At 35.7% G+C, this 19747-nt stretch overlaps 2 protein-coding genes across 2 annotated transcripts in view; both read left to right on the forward strand.

Moving 5' to 3' along the window:
* The first annotated feature begins 1122 nt into the window (after window positions 1-1122).
* ivd (isovaleryl-CoA dehydrogenase) lies at window positions 1123-9068 on the forward strand. Its single transcript, XM_032546870.1, has 12 exons — window positions 1123-1438; window positions 2790-2879; window positions 3028-3079; window positions 3965-4134; window positions 4223-4316; window positions 6139-6269; window positions 6366-6462; window positions 7002-7095; window positions 7372-7453; window positions 7536-7640; window positions 7905-7977; window positions 8462-9068. The coding sequence occupies exons 1-12, from the start codon at window positions 1307-1309 to the stop codon at window positions 8593-8595; spliced, it is 1254 nt and encodes a 417-aa protein (XP_032402761.1). The 5' UTR covers window positions 1123-1306; the 3' UTR covers window positions 8596-9068.
* A 4012-nt stretch (window positions 9069-13080) lies between these two features.
* bahd1 (bromo adjacent homology domain containing 1) overlaps window positions 13081-19747 on the forward strand; it is a 32815-nt gene continuing 26148 nt past the window's right edge. Inside the window, exon 1 of the mRNA XM_032547640.1 lies at window positions 13081-13621. The gene's annotated coding sequence lies outside the window, so the exon portion shown is untranslated. The remainder of the gene's footprint in view (window positions 13622-19747) is intronic.

Raw genomic sequence — 19747 nt, forward strand, 5'->3', positions numbered from 1 at the left:
ACAATTTTTGGTTGCTGTTTTACAGTTAACATATGGTTAAGTTAAGTCAAGGTGGAAAATTTGTAATCTATTTTCTTCCATGTCAATAAAAACTGGAGTTAAACTGGGAAACACATTGTACTCCACTAAAACAATTTTTTAAACACCATATTTCCTTATTAATCCTCAACAGCTAAATAATCAAATGACTTCTGAAACAAATAGGAGCTAAAAAGAAATGTAAATTGTATTTAATAAAACAAGCTATTATAAAACACCAAAAGCTCACTGATCTGATTTAAGCAAATAACCAGATATAATTAAATGCTTCAAATGTCTTGTTTGCTCCAAGAGGTTCAGCAGTGCAGAAAATATTCCAGTAAAAAAAATGCAGCCACACACAATATAACGCTAAAATACTATATAGAGACACATTTTAAGCTTCAGCTGAACTATATGTGAATTTAGCGTTGAAATTTGAATAAATAATGTATTTTAATGTTTTGAAAAGCGTTGCTTTACCAGCTTTCACCAACAGATGGCGCTAACAACCAACTTACCAAAGAAGAATAGACGTTTCACTGACGAAAATTCATAGAAGAAAAAGAGTAGACGTCAAACGCGTGGTCTAAGTCGTACGTCAATATCACCGCCATGTTGTTAGTGGCATATGACATGTCATATTTGTATTATGAACTGTAGCATTTTCATAGGTTTTACAGCAAATTAAGCACTTTTTATGGACAATAACTAGATTTTAGTATGTTACAAATTGTTTATTGATTATTCTGATTATGCTATTTTTGAGTGTTTTTTTTTATCTCATAGTTAGCATACCATAATGCTAACTACAAGCATAGTTAGCATACCAATGTTAATACCAATGATTAACATTGATATATTAATCAGGGTCCTGTTATTAAACTCAAAAATAATACTTTAATTCGACACAATTTCCAATTTTCTTATCTCATGTGTTTTATCATTTTTAAATGCATTATCTAAAAAACTTTCAGTCATTTTGAATACTAAAATGTAATATATCTTATTCATGCAAAAAAAATTGATTAATATTAGTTGATCGTAAACTTTCTTTCATTGAAAAATAAAGCTTCCAAGCAAATTTGTTGGTTTCACTGGGAGCTTGCCACACACAAAATGGTGGATGCTTCGACGCTAACGGTACTGTGGAATTCTGTCAGAGTGAGACCTCGTCTTTCCGCCGAATTAATATCGGAGTGAGACCTCTTCTTTGTCCTGGGATAAAAGGACAGTCCCACCAACACATCTGAAGCCCAGCTTTTTGTTTTCTCCCGCCAGCAGCGTCATGTTTGCGGTCAGAAACGCTTTCCGCCTCGGCTCCAGGTTATCCGTCCCCACTGCGGCGCGGAGGGGATGTTCCGGTGCTGCTATCCAGGTGGATGACGTGGTGAACGGACTCACGGAGGAGCAGATACAGGTTAGCTAGCTGCTGCTAGGGTCACAGGTTAACTCGGGGTGCAGACAGGAGCAACAACCGTTAAAAAGAAAAAAATCAACAATAATCATGTGGAAACTGACTGCATTGAGCACCAAACTTGAGAGATGTTTTCCACTCAGAAGATGTCGGTGAAAGGTCGTAACTGACATGGCGTCATGACATAACATTAGCTAACTGGCAGGGAATACATAAACAAAACATAAATATTAATGTTTATTGATTCCGGTAAGTTATGTCTAAACACTTCCGTAAACATAAAAACACAAAATTCCTGCAACAATCAGTTTTTTATGGCTTAACGTTTTGATTTAAAGCTGATTTACTGCGACAGTAAAGGTTTGTAAACTATCAGATTCATAAATTAGTATGTTATTATTCAGCTTTCTGCAGCAGTTTCACTGATATTTTATATAAGAACCGACAAATAGAGGAGGAGGCGGGTCTCATGGAGGCTATTTGATTGGATAAAAGGTTCTTCCTCGTAATTTAGTACCAGCATAACATTATGACCACCTGGTTGTTAGTGGGTTAATTTCCTCTTTGCTGACTCTATTGGGTCCATTGGATTGGTGATGATCCTGTTAGGTACTAGAAGTTATAATATGGATCTGACGTGTTTTTCAGAACATGCTTCTTGTATAAAAAACAATGTATTGTGTCCTGTTGCCTCTCCACCACATCATCTGTTGCATTGGGCTGCATCCACCAGATGAAACCTCCCATGAGCCTTTTTCCAGTTCATCACAGTTCCTTCTTCGGGTCACTTTTAATCGATTATTGTCCTCTGGAATCCAGACGCATTTTGTCTTTAATCAGGAAGCTTAAACCATCAGGTTTGGTGTCCTTGAAGTTATGACGGAATCTGTCATGTTGTTGTTTGGAGAACATTTTCAAGTAATATGTTGATAATGGAATAATAACGCAAGTTCATTCTCTCAAATACCAATAATCTTGAATTTTGTAAAGAACACTTGAACTTAAAACTGTTACCCAGCAGGTTGTTGGGTTGAATTCAGTGAATTTATTGAATATTCTATCAGATATAACTATTCATATTGATCACGTGTTATGTGATGCATGTTATTGATTTATTGTCCATATCTGTACATATATACATTTAAATACATACACAAAAATAATGTTTTACAACATGAGAACCAATCATTTTAGCTACAGTACCCTTTCGAAAAGGAGTGAGAAGTTTAGACTTTTCAGAACATTTTTATTATAATGGTCTACCAAAAATTTTGTCCAAGTAGATATTATGTTGACGATATTAATATTATGCATCTCTGATTTTTATTTTGTTGTTGTTATTTTTTTTCCACAGCTTAGGCACACAGTTCGTAAATTCTGTGCAGAGAAACTTGCACCTTATGCTGATGAGATTGACAAGAAAAATGAGTTCCCAGGAATGCGGGTGAGTTGAATGATTTCCTTATATATAACTCATGCATTAGTGTTTAATTAAACATGATTAATACCAAACCATTTGTATGTTTATTGAGGATACGTCCAGTAAAAATTAACTCTGGGTAATGAGAGGAATGTTGTTGTTTTTAAACCAGGATTACTGGAAAGCAATGGGGGAGATGGGACTGCTGGGCATTACTGCTCCAGGTATAATATGAAACAAAAGTGTTATTTTTGTTTGTTTGTTGTTTGTTTTTTACAGTTACATTTTCTTGCTTGAACCATGCAGTGCTGTGTAAGTATTTTCATTTCAAATGGAGAAAACATGGAACAGTGATGAAACTTTTCAGATTTGGCCAACCTACCAACATTACTCCAATATACAGAATAATCCAGACCAACATCTAAAGCTCTGAAGGCCTCACTTGTCTTATTTAAGGTCAAAGTTCATGATTAAATTAAGGAAAAGATGGCCTCCATGCTAGATTTAAAAGATCACAACCACAAAAAAACACAAAGACTGTCTCACATCTAGTGGAACTTTTTTATTAGCTCTTGTTCCAGTGTTGAACAGCATAAAATATACACTTCAAAAACACAAAATCTTACCTGTCATATTTTTGGTCTAATTTCTTGTGCAAATACCTCAGTAAACTTGAAATAAGTCAAACCTAACTCTGTTTGGACCGTTCTGGCACATCCCCGCCATCTTTGTTTCTGTATCAACTCTGCTTAGGAATGGCAAGTGGCGCCCTCTGCTGGATGGCAGCCAAACTAAACACTAAAAGAGTAATTGGACTTTTTTAATCAATTGGTACTAAATTTAATCTAATAAACCATTATTTGCAAATTAATTCCTCAATCTGAAACATTTAAGTGTGACTGAATAAATCTGTCAGGGAGCAAATCAATCAATCAGTCAATCAAATTTTATTTGTAAAGCACATTTCAGCAGCAATTCATTTCAAAGTGCTTTACATCATATCAAACACAATCCAACATAGAATCAACAATACGTTCCCCATCACCGTGTGTTAGTTTTAGTCTTTATCTCGACCTCTCTTACCTTCGCCCTGCGTTTTCTCCGGCCAGTGGAAGACGGGGGAACGGGACTGGGCTACCTGGACCACGTCATCGTCATGGAGGAAATGTCTCGGGTGTCGGCAGCCATCGCTCTCAGTTATGGCGCCCACTCCAATCTCTGTGTCAACCAGATGGTGCGTCACGCCAACCCGAAGCAGAAGGAGAAGTACATGCCAAAGGTCAGGACTGCACTGTGTGAAATAGGAAAATTAGCATTTTACAGCATGAAGTAGATTTTTTTTTTCTATCTTATTTTGTTTTTGGTAGTTGCTGACAGGTGAACACGTTGGAGCGCTGGCCATGAGCGAACCTAACGCTGGATCCGACGTCGTCTCCATGAAACTCAAAGCTGTTAAGAAAGGTAGTATAAAGTAGTTATAAATGCAAAAGTTAGAAATGAAATTTATGTGAAAGCATAACAAAGTTAAACTAATTGACATCTTCTTGGCAAGTATGGAGAACACTGTTATTTTTTAATTGTTTTTTTCATTGTCGTCTTCATTTTCCTTTCCAATTTTCTACAGAAACGGTTCTCAGAAAACTCTTGTATGGCTTCTATTTGTACTTTTAGTTTTAAAGATGCGCATCTGCACATCTTTAAAAAGTATTAAATTCATTCAGATTTTTTTTCTTGTCTGAATTTTGAATTGTTTTCCCCCTCCAAATTCTCACTTTTATTTCACAATTCTGTTCTTTTCTCAGAGTTCTGACTTTTATCTTCTGAGATCAAAAGTCAGAATTTTTTTGTTTTTATCACTGGCCCTATTTTTTCCAGAATTTTTTTCCGTATGTTTCAGAAGTCTAGTTGTTTTAAACATGATTTTAATCTCTGTGTCGCATCATATTTAAACCCCTGGGAAACTGGAAGTCATGGATTATTAATGACAAAGTTCCCGCTGGTGTCAAGCTTTTAAAAATAACTTAGAAAAAGTTTCCAGCTACATTTATAGAGTTGTAAATCTGAGCAGGAGGAGTTTTAAAAACCAAACTGTGGCGTCTGTTTTTACGTCGATGCGATTTCATACTCATCATGTCACTGAAGAGCTCTGATAAGGAAACGAGCTTTCAGGAGAAAGAAGGCCAAGTTGTGAACACAGTTAGTCATTTGTCCTCTGACAAATTTCTTACATTTGAACCTTTTTGTTCAAAATAATCTCTCAGATCTTCTTGTTAAATTTCCTTTTTGAATTATTTGGTCCACACTGTTCTAGAATCAACATGTCTGCTTTCCTCTGGTTATTTGTACAGGTTTTGCTATTTTGTCTTCTACAAAGACAGAAAATGTGAGAAAAAAAATAATGAACAGAAAAACTAAAAGTTTAGAACAATTCACTTTTTTCCATTTTCCAGGTCCCGGTATTAATGACGAAAGTTAATTTTTCTACCATTTTCTTTTAAAAAAGTGTCTATTCATTTTTAGTTGTTTCTTTTTTACTTTAAACTAACTCTCTATCACAATACCGTGTTAGTTTAACATGTAAATTTTACAAGTTTATCTATCACTATTTTGTTTTTTTACAGACACTCATCAAAATAATGGCACTTTTATTACTGTTTAAACTTGAAATTGATTTTAAACGAAAATTAATTTGAAATGCATTTAAGTGCTCTGAATTATTACTTTGTTTGGTATTTTATGTTTCATAGAAATTAAAAAAGCTGCATTTGTTGTAAGATTCTTATTTTAAAAACTGTTGGAAAAGATCTAGTATTAGATTAAAGTTTGTTTATTTTTTAATTATCTGCTTTTTATCCACCTACTTATTGCTGGGCTTTTTTGTGTGCTTTGATTTATTTTTGGTGTTTGTTTTGTAATTTATTATTTTTTTTATTTATTCTCCAAATGTCTATATACGGTGTTAAAATCAGAAATATATCATAAAAAGGCCAAACTTACCATTTAAAAAAGGAATCTGTTCATGAAAGCCGATGGAAAAGAATAATGAGTTTATAGATCAATATGAAGCATTGAGCAGAGGACAGTAATATAATCGGTTCTCTTTGTGTTTGTCAGAAATCAAAGCAGAAACTTTAAATGTTTTGGTTTTCACAGAAGTGTAAAAAAAAACTCAGAGCTGCTTTTATTTCTTCTTTTCTGTGCAGTTTTAAACAAAACATCGGCGGTATCGGTTCTGTTTTTGATCCTCTGCGTTTCCTGCTTTCTGCATTTTGTTTTTCTCCAGGTGACTATTACGTTCTAAACGGCAACAAGTTCTGGATCACCAACGGGCCGGATGCCGATGTCGTCATCGTGTACGCCAAGACCGACCCGGAGGCGCATCAGAAGGGAATCACGGCTTTTATTGTGGAAAAGGTGAATCCGACTCTTCTTTTCCTGTCTGTGGGTCAGCTCTGCTGATGGAAGATAGCCTGAAAATATCAGTAAATGTTTTATTTTCCCCTCCTGAAGGGAATGCCAGGATTTTCCACTGCGCAGAAACTCGACAAACTGGGAATGAGGGGATCCAGCACCTGCGAACTGATCTTTGAAGATTGTAAAATCCCAGGTATGAAAAGTTTTGAAAGATTTTATTTCACCTTTAAATCACTGTAAGGCTGAACCATTGATAACATATTACAAAAAAAGTCATTTTGATCTGAATTTATGGTATTTTTCTCCCAAAGGCTCAATTTGTTTCTGTGTTTAGCTTGAATCTAAGTTAAAACAATCAAATTTGTTTGTTTATGCTGCAAAAATACAAAATCTTACCAAGTATTTTTCTCTAGTTTATAGTACAAGTTGAGCAAAAACTGCTAATTTACAAGTAATTTTTGAATATTGATGAAAAAGTTGTAGTTCCACTGGCTGATTATTTAACCTATAATGTGGGGAAAATGTGGATATAAGTGAAATAATCTCAGTACTTTTTCATTGATATTAAGGAATAAACTCTGTTATGTTGCTAAAGAGCTACTTGTAAGATACTTTTGTCTTATTTTAAGTCTTTGCACTATAAACTAGACCTAAACAACTTTAATATTTTATGTTTTGGCAGTGTTGGTACTCAGGCTGATTGTTTTTCTGTGAATTTGTCCTGTTTGGCAGAGAAGAACATTCTGGGTTCGCTGAATAAAGGAGTTTATGTGATGATGAGCGGCTTAGACATGGAGAGGCTGGTGTTGGCTGCTGGACCTGTTGGGTAAGGTTCTTAAATAACAGATTTTATTCTTCAAGCTAACAATAGCTACATTAAAAGTCAGGAGATATTTAAAGAACAATGTGAAGGGAAGAAGTTAGCAAAAAGAAAGCTAGCATGATATGCTTGTGTATTAATCTTGGTCTCATTTTAAGGATTTGAGATTAAAATTAAATGTGATTGTTAGAGATTCTGTTAAATCTTGTTGAAACTCTGCTGTGAAGTTGTAAAAACAAACATAAAGGGAGCTACATGTTGGTGCTAAATCTTGTTTTTCAGCATAATGCAGTCCGTTCTGGATGCTGCGATCCCCTACTTACATGTGAGAGAAGCATTTGGGCAGAAGATTGGACACTTTCAGGTCTGACTGCTGATTTTCACATGAACAAAGCTCTCGCCAGTTAACAGATCTTAATCTGGTAAAATTGAAACTTTTTCCACAGCTGATGCAGGGCAAGATGGCCGACATGTACACCAGACTGAGCTCCTGTCGGCAGTACCTCTACAACGTCGCCAGAGCTTGTGACAAAGGGCATTTCAGTGCAAAGGTCGGAAATTTAGCATTCTTTAATCCGTTTTCTTGTTTAAAAAATCTTTTTAGCTGTCTACATATACTTAAAACATATGCTTACAAGGAACCTGTTCAGCATTCAAGTCAGATTTTTGTTTATTTCTCGTGTTAAAGACCTGAATATTTTTATTTTCTCCTTGTTAACCAACCTGTAATCCATTCTGTGATGCTGAGTTTGTGTTTTTTACATAATTTAATCTGTAACATGTGGTAAAAATGTGGTTTGTGTCTTTTTTTCCAGGATTGTGCTGGAGTGATTCTGTACTGCGCCGAGAATGCCACTCAGGTTGCCTTGGATGGCATTCAGTGTTTAGGTGAGTGAAAAAGTTCTAGTTTCATTGGCAGGACATTTTTCTACTGTTATAAGCTACTTTTTCATCAATATTAAGGAATTATTTACTTAAATTAAGCTCCTATATTTTGCTAAAAAGTTACTTGTAAGTTAATTTTGTCTTATTTCAAGGGTAATAAGGAATTTGCACTAAAAACTAGACCAAAAATACGTGGTAGGATTTTGTTTTTGGAGTGTTGATGCACATATTTTGCATTGTCACCTGGGTTTTCCCGCATATTTTAAAGGCAGAGTAATCTTAGTGTCTAACAAGTATTTTTTCATCAATATTAAGGAATTATTTAATTAAATTAAGCATCTATATCTTGCTGAAAAGTTATTTTTAAGTTGGTACACTTTAAATTAGATAAAACAAAGACATTTTCACTAAAATCTACTTGGTAAGTTTGTGTTTTTGCAGTGTTTTGTGTTTTTTCTGAATAAGTTGTCTGGTTTGGTTCCCTCAGGCGGGAACGGCTACATCAACGACTATCCGATGGGGAGATTCCTGCGAGACGCGAAGCTGTACGAAATCGGGGCGGGAACCAGCGAAGTCCGCCGGATCATCATCGGCCGAGCCTTCAACTCCATGTTCAGATAGACGCAGCAGTCGCTCGGTTTGTTGCTTGCATCGTTTCTCACGCCCAGGACCTTACTGGATGAGTTGTTGTTGTTTCCATTCAGACGATAAGCTGATAAATGAACAAATTACATATTGATCCTCGCCGAGCGGCCTTGAAGTTTTGCTATGCTAGCTGCCTGTTAGCTGGAGGGAGATAATAATGTAATGAACAGATTCCCACATTTCAAGCTTAAACTCTTACTCAAAACAATTTGGATAAAATCATCTTTAATAGATTATCGAAGGTTTTCCCTAAGCTGATTCTGTTATTGAATATTTTTCTGTAAACAAAACACTGTTAAACATATTTAACTTTTTTTTCTGTGAAGATTTTGTCTCTTCTTGATTGTAGGTGTCATTATGTAGAAGTGTATGAACTATACCAGGTTTGCAATAAATCAATAAGTTTCTAACATTTGTCTGTGTAACGCTGCAACACAGATTCAATTTAAGATGATGACTGTGCCTGGAAATATTGATTCATTTACAAACTGTTAAAATATTAACAAATAGCTGTCAATAAGCATCTCTTAAAATTAAATAATATTGATCAGTCCCTTCAGGATATTATGAACAATCAAAATGATTAATTTTGTAAGAAAGATATTTGCGCTTAAATATGACGCTAAGAGTGAAATTTTGACATCAAGTCTGAGGCAGCAGAGTAGCAGAAGTAAGACATACTGCCACCTGCAGGTGGGAGGTAGCATTGCATAAACACAATGTTTGTCACTATTGTGGGAAATTTGCAATAAACTCTCAATTATGCATTAGCACCAAACACTGCAGGGACTGATAGATGTAGCACCATATGGTTAAAATCTTCGATCTGATGGGTAAACTACTATTTAACCAAACCATTGTTTTATTAGTGAGTAGAATAATCTCTAATTGAGGAGTTTTGAGTTTTAACTGAGATATTTGCACCAGAAAATACTTGGTAAGAGTTTGTTTTTGCAGAGTAATAGTTTTTAAAATGAAATTTGAAAGTAAAGAATCATAAGCTATAAAAAAAATCTGTTACCATTTTCTTCCCATTTGGATGTTATTTAGATTATTTCACTTACAATTTAGGGAAAATGTCTTGTTATAAGTGAAATAATCAGCCAGTGGAACTAATAGCATGTAAAACAAACTTGTATATCTTACTGATAATATACTTTTAATTTAGTTTTATCTTGTTTCAAGTGTACTAAGTACTAGACAAAAATACTCGGTAAGATTTAGTGTTTTTGCAGTGTAAAATGCAGTTACCAAGTTTTATTTGATTCCAAATACGTTTTGACCCGAGTGTTGATACTGGATTGTTTTATGGGCTAAAGCCTAAATTACACGCACATAAAAGTCAATCATAACTGCTAAGTGAATGTGGTGGAGTGGAACGGGAAAATATATTTGTTCTTGAGATTCGCCTGATAATGGTAATAATAATAAAACACATTAAAAGACTCTGTAGTTTTAAACAAGCATTAAAGTAGTTTCTATCCATCAGCTGTTTTTTGGCACCGCTCAGTTTTCTGTGACGGAAACTGAAAGTTTAACTCCGCCTTCATCTTTAATTCTAACCCCAGAAATGAAAGAGTGAAGTTTTGGTTCTGATTAAAGGAAAGGCTGACTCTGAAACACAGAAGCCTCTCTGCATTGGAAACAAAACCTAATAAAAATGTGCTCATGACGCCTCAGTGAGTGCTGAACACTCAGCCTCTTGTTTGCAGACAAGAGAGGAGACAGCAGTCCAGACAATGGTGGAACCATCCCAGCACATTTGAATAATACATGGAAACTCAGTTTCAGGCTGGAAACCCAACAAATGAGGTTCAGATGGTAAAATCACTGAAAAGTTGCAGCTGGCAGAGCGAGTTAAAATGATTGATGGTTTTTCTGCTGTGTTTTCATGCAGCTTAAAACGATTCCAAGCTGCAAACGGTAACATCAGCAGCTTTAACATGGAGACATGACGTAATGGGCTGCGTTTACACTGCAGCCTGAAGTGACCCAATTCCGATTTTTAAAAAAAAATTTTGTCAAATCGGGATTTTTTTTGCCGCGGTAGTTCACACTTACAACTATATGCGACCTCTACGTGAACTGCAAATGACATGAGAACGTCTCTCATGCGCAGTAGAGGGCGCAATAACGTCACACATAGAGAGCCTGGTCACTGTTTCGCCAACTGCCATCAGAAAAGAAGCGCTTTGAGTTTGCGAAAGTAAACATGGATGCTAACGGTGGAGCATAGCTTACGATTTCGAAGTTGATGTCCGACCGCAGCCGTTGTTGTTTTCCTTCCCGCTTGCGCGTATCGGGACGCAGAATAGTGACGTTTGTCGAGTATCGATGACGTTCAGGACCTGGCCGTTAGGATTCAGGTCCCATTAGAAACGATCGGATACATATCGGATATCCAAGTGGCCTGGGTCGCATTCGGAAGAAATGCGGGCCGTCTTGTTCAGACCTTCATGAAAAGAAGGTCGGATAAAGGTCGCATTAAGACAAAAAAATCTGGATTGGGTCACTTTCGGTGTGAACGCAGCCTTAGACTTCCTGCCTGTCATGAATTTCGTGTTCAGGACTTCTGTAGTATAAACTACAGCTGAAACAATTAATCAGATTAATCGATTTTTTAAAATAATCGTCAATTAATTTAATTAACTGGAGCATAGAAATTCTTGAAAAACCTATTTTCTGAAACGTCACATTCAGAGCAGTAATTAAGCAAAAAATGTAAACATTTACAATTCAGATGAAAAGAAAAATGTCTGTAAATCTGTTAACTCCTCAAGTTGCAGTTTTAGCTTCACCTGATTGAAATTATGTTTAAAAAAACTTTTATTAAGAATCTTTTGCTATCAAATTATTGATCTGTTAATCAAAAATAATCAGAAAGAGCTGAGATTTTGATGTTAGAAGTATTTTTAAGCTGCAGATGCAAACTTTGATACAAATGATCACTAAAGGAATACCTTGTTACTGCTGTTAGTTAGTTTTTCTTATTTCAAATGAAATAGGATGTTTACATTAAAGCTAGACCCAAAAAAAAGTATTGATTTATTGATTTAAGGGTCTTTTCACCAGGGGTTTCAATAAGTCTGGAGGGGGTTGTGTTGCAGCTGAGCCCTCTAAAAAATCTATAAAATCATCAAACTCTCCTAAAATGTAATGTTTTCTTGTCATGACAAGGATGCAGCTTCTTGTGTTTCAAAATCGTCCGTTCACGTATTTTAAAATATATTTCTATATAGAAAAAGAAGTTGATTTTGTTCATTTTGGCTTTGGTTTTATTTCTGCATCATTTACTTTGTCATTTTCAACCACTGATCCTCTCATATTGTCAAAGTGTTGCTTTAAATGTTGCACTTTGTAGGAACGGTTGTCTCTGACTAAACAGGTATTTAAATGGTTTTAAGTTCTGATGTCACTTCCTGTTTCCTCTCTGCTTGATAAACATCTACAGATCACAATGCAACCTGTTATCGCAATGAAGAGACTAAAAAAAGAATAAAAAACTATTTACCCACACATAATACAAACTTTTTAAAACATATGTTCTAGGTCATAAGAAAACAGCATTATTATTGTTTGGGGCATAAAAGTTACGAGAAAATATTGAGAAATCATCCAATATTTGTGTTATTTAATATTCAGACTTTCTGAAAAATAGAGTTTCTGAATTTCCATTTTTCATTATATCTTGACTATTTATCATTTATCTCGATAAATTCCACATGATAAGATTTTAAATCATTGTTGACACAATAAATGTGTCAACAATTTATTGAAGGCTGTTAAAAAAACAACCTAAAACTGTCCACTGTTTGTTGTTGTTGTTGTTTTGGCCATATGGAAATTGGTTTATTTCAAAACTGCAATGGAAACACTTTATATGCTTCAGAGGAGTCACGTGATCAACAACCGGGCCACTGGCGTAAACCACGAAGAAGACGAAACAGGAAGTGGTAGGAGGATGACGGCAAAGAAGCATATTTTTTAATAACTTGATTAAAAAATGAAACACCTGTTTTATTTTAATTGCGTTTCTTTGTTAATGGAAATATTGCAATTGCAAAATTATTATTATTTTTTACATTAGTGGAATACGTATTTATTTGTTTCAGGGATAACCTCTTGAGAAAAAAATAAGTAACACCAATACAAATTGCAATAAGTAAATCTAAAATATAATACATACAGTATATCCACAAATAAGTTGTTGAAACATAATTACTACAACCTACGTAAATAATAATAGTTTGTATTCCTACTTTTACCATAAAATGTTGTGATAAATCTCGCTCTAAGGTTATGAAAAACTGGATTATGAATTTCCATTTTCCAGTAAATGTGACATTTTGAGATAAATTATTGAAATAAATAAACTTTTTAATGACCAGATGAGTCAAAGTTTAGTTTTCTGAAGCCCTCCCGGGCGCTGCAGAGGTTCCTGCTGCCTCTGCTGTCACACTTACCTCCAGTGTCAGAATAAAAGGCTCTTAAAGACGTAATAATGTGTGCAGGAGCCATCTGTCAGCCCAGCGGGGCCGCTGCTGCTGCTGCTGGGGGACGGGGGCCGTGTGCCTCTGCGCTGCGGCGTGGCCCTTTAAGGAGCTCCATGTTGTCGCTTCGTGATGCGTCAACATAAAAAGCGGATGATGCTGTTATGTAAAACATGCCAAAGTCAGCCGGAGTTTGCGGGATCTGCGTTCAGGGCCTCGGCTGCTTTCTAAACTCATCTGCTGCAGCTTGAAGCGTCACGGGTGGATTTATTGGTATTTTTCCCCCCATTCCTCGCAGCGTGGAGTTTGGAGCGGGTGAAGGGAATGAAACAGCCTGCTTCAGCTCAGCTCAGCTCAACATGAGTCGCCCTCGGCTCGGTTTTCCTCCTTCGTTTGTGGGGAGCTCTTACACCTGACGCATCTCCGTCCCCCCTTCCCCCTGGAACCGATCGTGGGTTTATTGTTAAAGGATCAATCCGCTCTTTTCCTGCGTGTTCCGGGGCTGCGAAGCGGTAAGTCAACAACAACAACAACAACTCTTTATCAGTAAAACTGAAAGTGTCGAGCAGGACAGGAGCGACCATCGAGCGTCCAGACAGCTGGAATAATAAGAATTGTTATAAACAACGACAATCCGTCAGTATTTGTCAGTTCGGGTCCAACTTTCGGACCGGTCCGGAGGGTTTCCTCCGCAGGTTTGTCGCCTGATCGGTGGGCAGAGCCTCGGCTGATCCTCCGGCTCATGATCGCTGAAAATGTCACTCCACTCCAGCAAGTTCACTCCGAGAGCTTCTGTCTGTCTAAACCAAGAATATTAATGATCCAAATGTACATTTGGTTCGTTTTAATTCGGATCGGACGCAAGTTGAATCACCTCACTGCAAAAACACAAAATCTTACAAAGTATTTTTGGTGCAAATACTTTAGTACGCTTGAAATAAAAGAAAACTATCTTACAAGTAAGACATGGGAGCTTATTGTAAGCCAATAATATTTATGGAAAAGTCCTAGTTTTATTGGCAGATTATTTCACTTATGAGTTTTATCTTATTTTAAGTGTGCTAAGAAATTTACAGTAGAAACTAGACCAAAATACTGGGTAAGATTTTGTGTTTTTAATATTTAGAGGTTTATATCCATGGATCTCCTGCAGTTTTGGTTCATTTCTAAACTATTTCCATCCTAAATGGCACTTTTCAGTTTCAGATTGTGACTTTGGTTTCTAAATTAAAGGATACCAGTGTGTGCATGTATTTTTAGTTATAAAGAAAAAACAAAAGGTAGATTTTTTTGTTGTTTTAATTTAGTTTTCCTGTTAAGTATCAGAGTATGCAGGTAATGTTCATCGTGTTGATCAGAGAGACAACCTGGGGGAAGAAACTGTCTCTGTAACTGCTGGTTTTCACTCTGTAGTTCCAACACAAAGGTAAAAATCTGAACAGTTTGTGTCCAGGGTGTGTGTTGTCTGCAGAGATGGTAGCTATTTCTACAAGGAACAAAAGAAAACATGCAATGTGGAAACATTTTGGCTCTATGTATGGCATTTGACCATTAACACTTAATGGAGAATCTGTTCATAAAATCTATGAGTAGACGTATTGTTGTTCTAATTTTTAGTTTGTTCTTTTTCTAATTCAAATAAGACCATACAACATAAGTTTTCTATTGTTATTTTTATTATTGTACACCTATATGGAATATATTACTCATCAAAACACAAAAATAAAACTTAAAATGTCTAAAATCCTCTCATTTTTTATGAAAACAAGCAGCTTTTTGTGATTCCTTTGCGGAACTACAGCAGAGTCATAGTGGAAAAGCTGAAATAGATCTCGATTTAGAGTCTGACTCTGAATCTTCACCACAAAACAGCAAAGTTTAAACATGCTGTATGACTTGGAGTTTTTGTCCTGCTGTTCTTTGGCTCCTATCGTTCCAGTTTTTGTGGGTCGGTCAGCAGGCTAGCCTCCACCTTTCTCATGCGGTTAGCTTGACGTGGTAAAGTTAGCAGAGATGCTAAACTGTACATGTGTTGTTTTTGTGAGTTTTATGCTTTGTGGCCATATAATTGCTTAGGATTTGAATTGTGTTTTGTTTGGGTGGCAATGCTTGATGGAACCTTTTTGACCAGAAATATTGTTGGAAAGCTAAACAGTATTGGGGGTTTTTTGTCTTTATTTGGAGGAGTCAACACTTTCTGAACATCTCAGGTTTCAGCACTGAAAAGCATAGAAACTAAGTTTTGTTAATGATCAATGTTTGGTTAAAACTCTCAAATGTGAAATATCTACAGTATATCATCCGTTATATATTTTTGATAAAACAAGAAGCCAGTGCAGCGATTTAATGGGTGTTTGTGGCCTGATCTGACCCACTAGTGTTGGTCAGGACTCTGGCAGCAGCATTAGGGATGAGCCTGATTGATTCTTTGTGTCCTGTTTCAAAAGGAAACCATTTATTCCTTTAGATCTGAGTTTATAACCACAGTGTTGTTTCTTGCATACTCTTATTTTTAGCTTTATTGAGGCTAATTGAGCGCTCTACAACCTTTATTTTTGGAGCAAAACCAATTACTTTTGTCTTTTCAGCGTAATGGTGGATGACATTTTTATGCAGCCTCCTTTCAGTTCATACAGCACCCAAATGAGACCAAAATCTGTTTTCTCCTCTTTTTAAATCCATATCTAACTTTTTCATTTCAGTCTGAATGGCCTGATTCCAAGCTTTCCAACTGCTAAAAAAATCAGATTTTTGGTACTTCCATATCTCCATACTTAATCTGAGATTTCATATCATCTGCAGTCTGAATGGTAATGCTGCATTTTATCATAATTGGATCATAATTCTGCACCAGAAGAAGCCAGTTATGATAAATCTGAACGTAAACAATGGCTGAAAATTATTAAATTAAGTAAAAAATCTGCGTCACTAAAGCGCCTCACATCACGATCTCTCCACTTCAGTTTCCGTCTACACATCCAAACAGACTTCTCTACAGAAGGTTGTTGCTGTTAGTTGTGCTTTATTTTTATTAGTTTATGATCTTGTGACAATATTGTTGGTTCCTATTGCTGAATAACTTTAAAATCGATCCATAAACGGCTCCTTTCATTATTACTTCTGCAAATAATGCGCTGCTGTTTGACGTCACCGTTCTTCTTCTGCACTTCCGAGTCGCTTTAGTGTTGTAAACCAGAAGTTTTATTGTGATCGAGTCATTTAGTAACATGAATGACCACACACACACACACACACAAAAATCAGTGTGTACTGATATAATTGCACTTTAAACTAGTCTAAAAATACGTGGTAAGATTTTGTATTTTTGCAGTTAAGAGAAGCAGAAGAAAGTAAATATAATAATTTCGAAGCAGAAACCCTTTCTGTCACACCCAAGTCAACATTTGGTTAATTGTGGTGTTAAAGCAAACACTCTGATCCTGAGTACAAAGATATTTAATGCTTACTGTGGTTTTTGAAAACGTACATTTTCGATTTAGTACATGTTCTTCTTGTGACAGAGGGAATGACGTCCAGCAACAAACGACTAAAATTAGTTTAAAATAAAAAAGCTGAAGTTCATTAAGTTAAATTTATCAACAAACTTCCTTTACCTTTAACATCCCATCTACATTTTTGACGTCTTTCAGTTTTTCTGTTGCGGTTTTGGCTTTGGCTACCTTCATGTTGAAACTGATTTTTAAAGTGCTTTTATATTTATTAGATCTGCTAGTAATATAAAGAAAAAGTAAGAATATGAACTCTTTAGTTTAACTTTTAGCTGTCTTTTACTAATCAAGATTGTTTATTCAATAACTTACCATTATGTTAAGTTATTTTGTGTCTAGTTTTATAGCAGTTTTAAATAACAAATATTGCAGTACGATAAATTACCCAAGAAATTATTGTGATAAATGATAATATTGCTGTTTTGAGACCATTTTTAAGTAATATATTCATATTGATAATGCCAGTTTGCTCTCTCAATTTCACACAGAATCTCTACAGTGGAAGTGGAAGATATTTTAAATATCCAAAATAAAACCCAGCAACCAAAAACAATAAATAACTGAAACCATAAGTAAAATGGTTTGTGATGTCTGTAAACAAAATTACCCTTCAAAAAAATATTAATCATCAGAATAGAAAATGACCTAAAAGGGTAAAAGTAGTATATTATTTTTAATATATTTGTAAATATTATCTTGTTGTTCTTGCAGAATGTGTCGAAAGTGGTCAGTTTTTAAGCTGCTTCATGACATTCAGTGGGAACCCTGACCCCAAGCCCTCACTTAAGATTTAAAATGTATAAATAAAAGACTCTGTTGACCTTTTCGCTCATAATGACAATGAATCCATCAGTTCCTGGCAGCAGCAGACCGAATGCGGCTTGCTGAACAGAGACCCACCGGTTCACACATGAGAAAAAACAGGTTATCAATCCTGGACATAATCCCATTATTCCTGATGAACTGCTCTCCTCTGTGGCCACACACATTCAGGGAGAAAAGGAGACACACAATGACCTCCCAGCTGTCCCCAGAGGAAGGGACGGCACAGCGAGATGTCCAGTTTTCAGGAAAAATCTGGGAGATATTCTTTAACTCACCGTTTGCAACGACGTCACTAAATCATTCGAGGCGCCAAGATGGACGTCTGAAGTGAGGATTGGGAGTATTGAAAAGAGCGACTGAAATTTTTTCCCAAAGTTGTTCTTGTCAGTTTATTCGTGGCTTCTACTTTTTCTAGTCAGGCTATTTTGTCTTTGAGTGTAACTCACTTGGTTGAGGCTCACAGACGACGGTATTTACAGAAGCTTGATATAGCCGGGGGTTTTTATGCTAGGCTACATGACGGTGTGGCACTGTTTCCATGGTTACTGACGGGTACCTTTGCCATAATACGACATTTTACATGTTTCTAATAATACTTACTTGTAAAGTATATGAACGTTAATCTTCTTACCTTGTAAATAGTGTTCGCTGCAAATCCGCGGTTACACCGAGGGATGACAGTCATTATGACTAACGCTGCTGCTGCCGTATCTTTCCTCATTAAAAGTTATACAATAAAGTGACATGTTTGGTTTGTATCCTTGTCTGTTTGTGCAGCCGACCGCGCAGCACCCTGTGACCATTTTTACTGCGAAATAAACTTACTAAAAGCGACATAAAGCCACCACATGTGCGATTTTAGACAGATTTTACAGGAGCGCAAAGGTTGTTTTGACGTCCGTCATGGCGGAGCGGGCCGAGTTTCGAAGATAATGACGTCACGTGCAAAGTGTCAATAGAGGAATAATATAAAAAACTTACACTATGTAGCCACCTACACACTGGAAACACTGACAGGTTCAGTTTTTCCAAATCACTTAGTCGTTATAATCAGAGGTGGGTAGAGTAACTATAAATTTACTCAAGTAAGAGTAAAAAGTAGCCGTCCAAGAAATTACTTGAGTAATAAATTATTTGATAAAAAGTCTATTCAAGTATTAATCAAATTATCAATCATTTAATATTTAAAAATTACATCATCAGATGGACCGAAATATTAAGTTATGTGGAAATTTTAGTATTTTAAGGATATAAATGACAATCATTCATAAAGGTAACGAAAAAATAACAAAATCAAGTAAAATAAGTTTTTGTCCAAATCAGTTTCTTTCAATAATAATAATAATAATAAAAACATATGAAACTTTAACAAAACTGCAGGTGTGTGTCTGTCTGGTGAATTTTTGTTTATTCTTAATTCAGTGGGTAGAAAATCTAGAAATTTTATTCAAGTAAGAGTAGAGATACTTCATAATAAAATTACTAAAGTAGAAGTAAAAAGTACAACAAAGCAAAAAAAATTTTTTTTTTTTAAATGTTACTCAAGTAAATGTAATTGAGTAAATATAACTAGGTTATAAAACAATAGCAGCCACCTCCCTGTCAGAAAAGGGAGTTTAAATATTCCCCAACAGAAACTAACAACTCATCATGACTGTTTTCTGTTATTCTTACTGTCTGGTTACTTTTTAATAACAATTTGTTTTATCAGGCCGCATGTTGATGCAGCAGCTCCGGTTTAACTCCCCAGGCTGGATTTGCATGCCTCTTTGTGTCTGTGATGCTCAGAGCCAAATACATTCATTTATAATAAAAGAGCAAGTAACTCTTAGTGGCTACACTTCAAAATTTAGCAATTTTGTGGCTTTAACAAAGTGGTTGTTGATGACTGGAGTTCTGAATTACCTGCTAGTCATTTCAGATTCACTCCCACAGGCTGCAGGTGTTTGATACAGATGGAGACAGTTCATATTTTAACTGATTTTCGTTTTTTAAATCTTTGAAACATTAAGAATGTTTTTTTCCCCTCCTTATTTTGCATTCTTTTATAGTGAAATTTGCTAAAATTATGCCTGGATTCACACCAGCCCTGAATATTCGGAGAAATGACTCGTGATCTTTAATGAAAGATAAAACAAATATTCGACAACCGCTAAAATCTGATGCTACTCATTTTTTAAAACCGTTTTGTGAAGCAGGAAGTTGCGTTCATGTCTTCTTCAGAGGTACTTGTGTCGTTAGTGTAGCGCCCCCGCAGGCGAGGAGGGGAACATGTTTTTCAATCGTTTGGTTTGTTTGATTCAG

The sequence above is a fragment of the Xiphophorus hellerii genome, chromosome 19 (genome assembly GCF_003331165.1).
Source record: "Xiphophorus hellerii strain 12219 chromosome 19, Xiphophorus_hellerii-4.1, whole genome shotgun sequence".
Taxonomy (NCBI): Eukaryota; Metazoa; Chordata; class Actinopteri; order Cyprinodontiformes; family Poeciliidae; genus Xiphophorus; species Xiphophorus hellerii.

What these genes read in the sequence shown, in the direction of transcription:
- ivd (XM_032546870.1), top strand. Translation starts at nt 1,307, where the DNA reads ATGTTTGCGGTCAGAAACGCTTTCCGCCTCGGCTCCAGGTTATCCGTC. An exon ending in CGGCTTTTATTGTGGAAAAG is followed by an intron (nt 6,270 to 6,365) that starts GTGAATCCGACT and finishes CCCCTCCTGAAG; the next exon opens with GGAATGCCAGGATTTTCCAC. An exon ending in AAGGGCATTTCAGTGCAAAG is followed by an intron (nt 7,641 to 7,904) that starts GTCGGAAATTTA and finishes CTTTTTTTCCAG; the next exon opens with GATTGTGCTGGAGTGATTCT.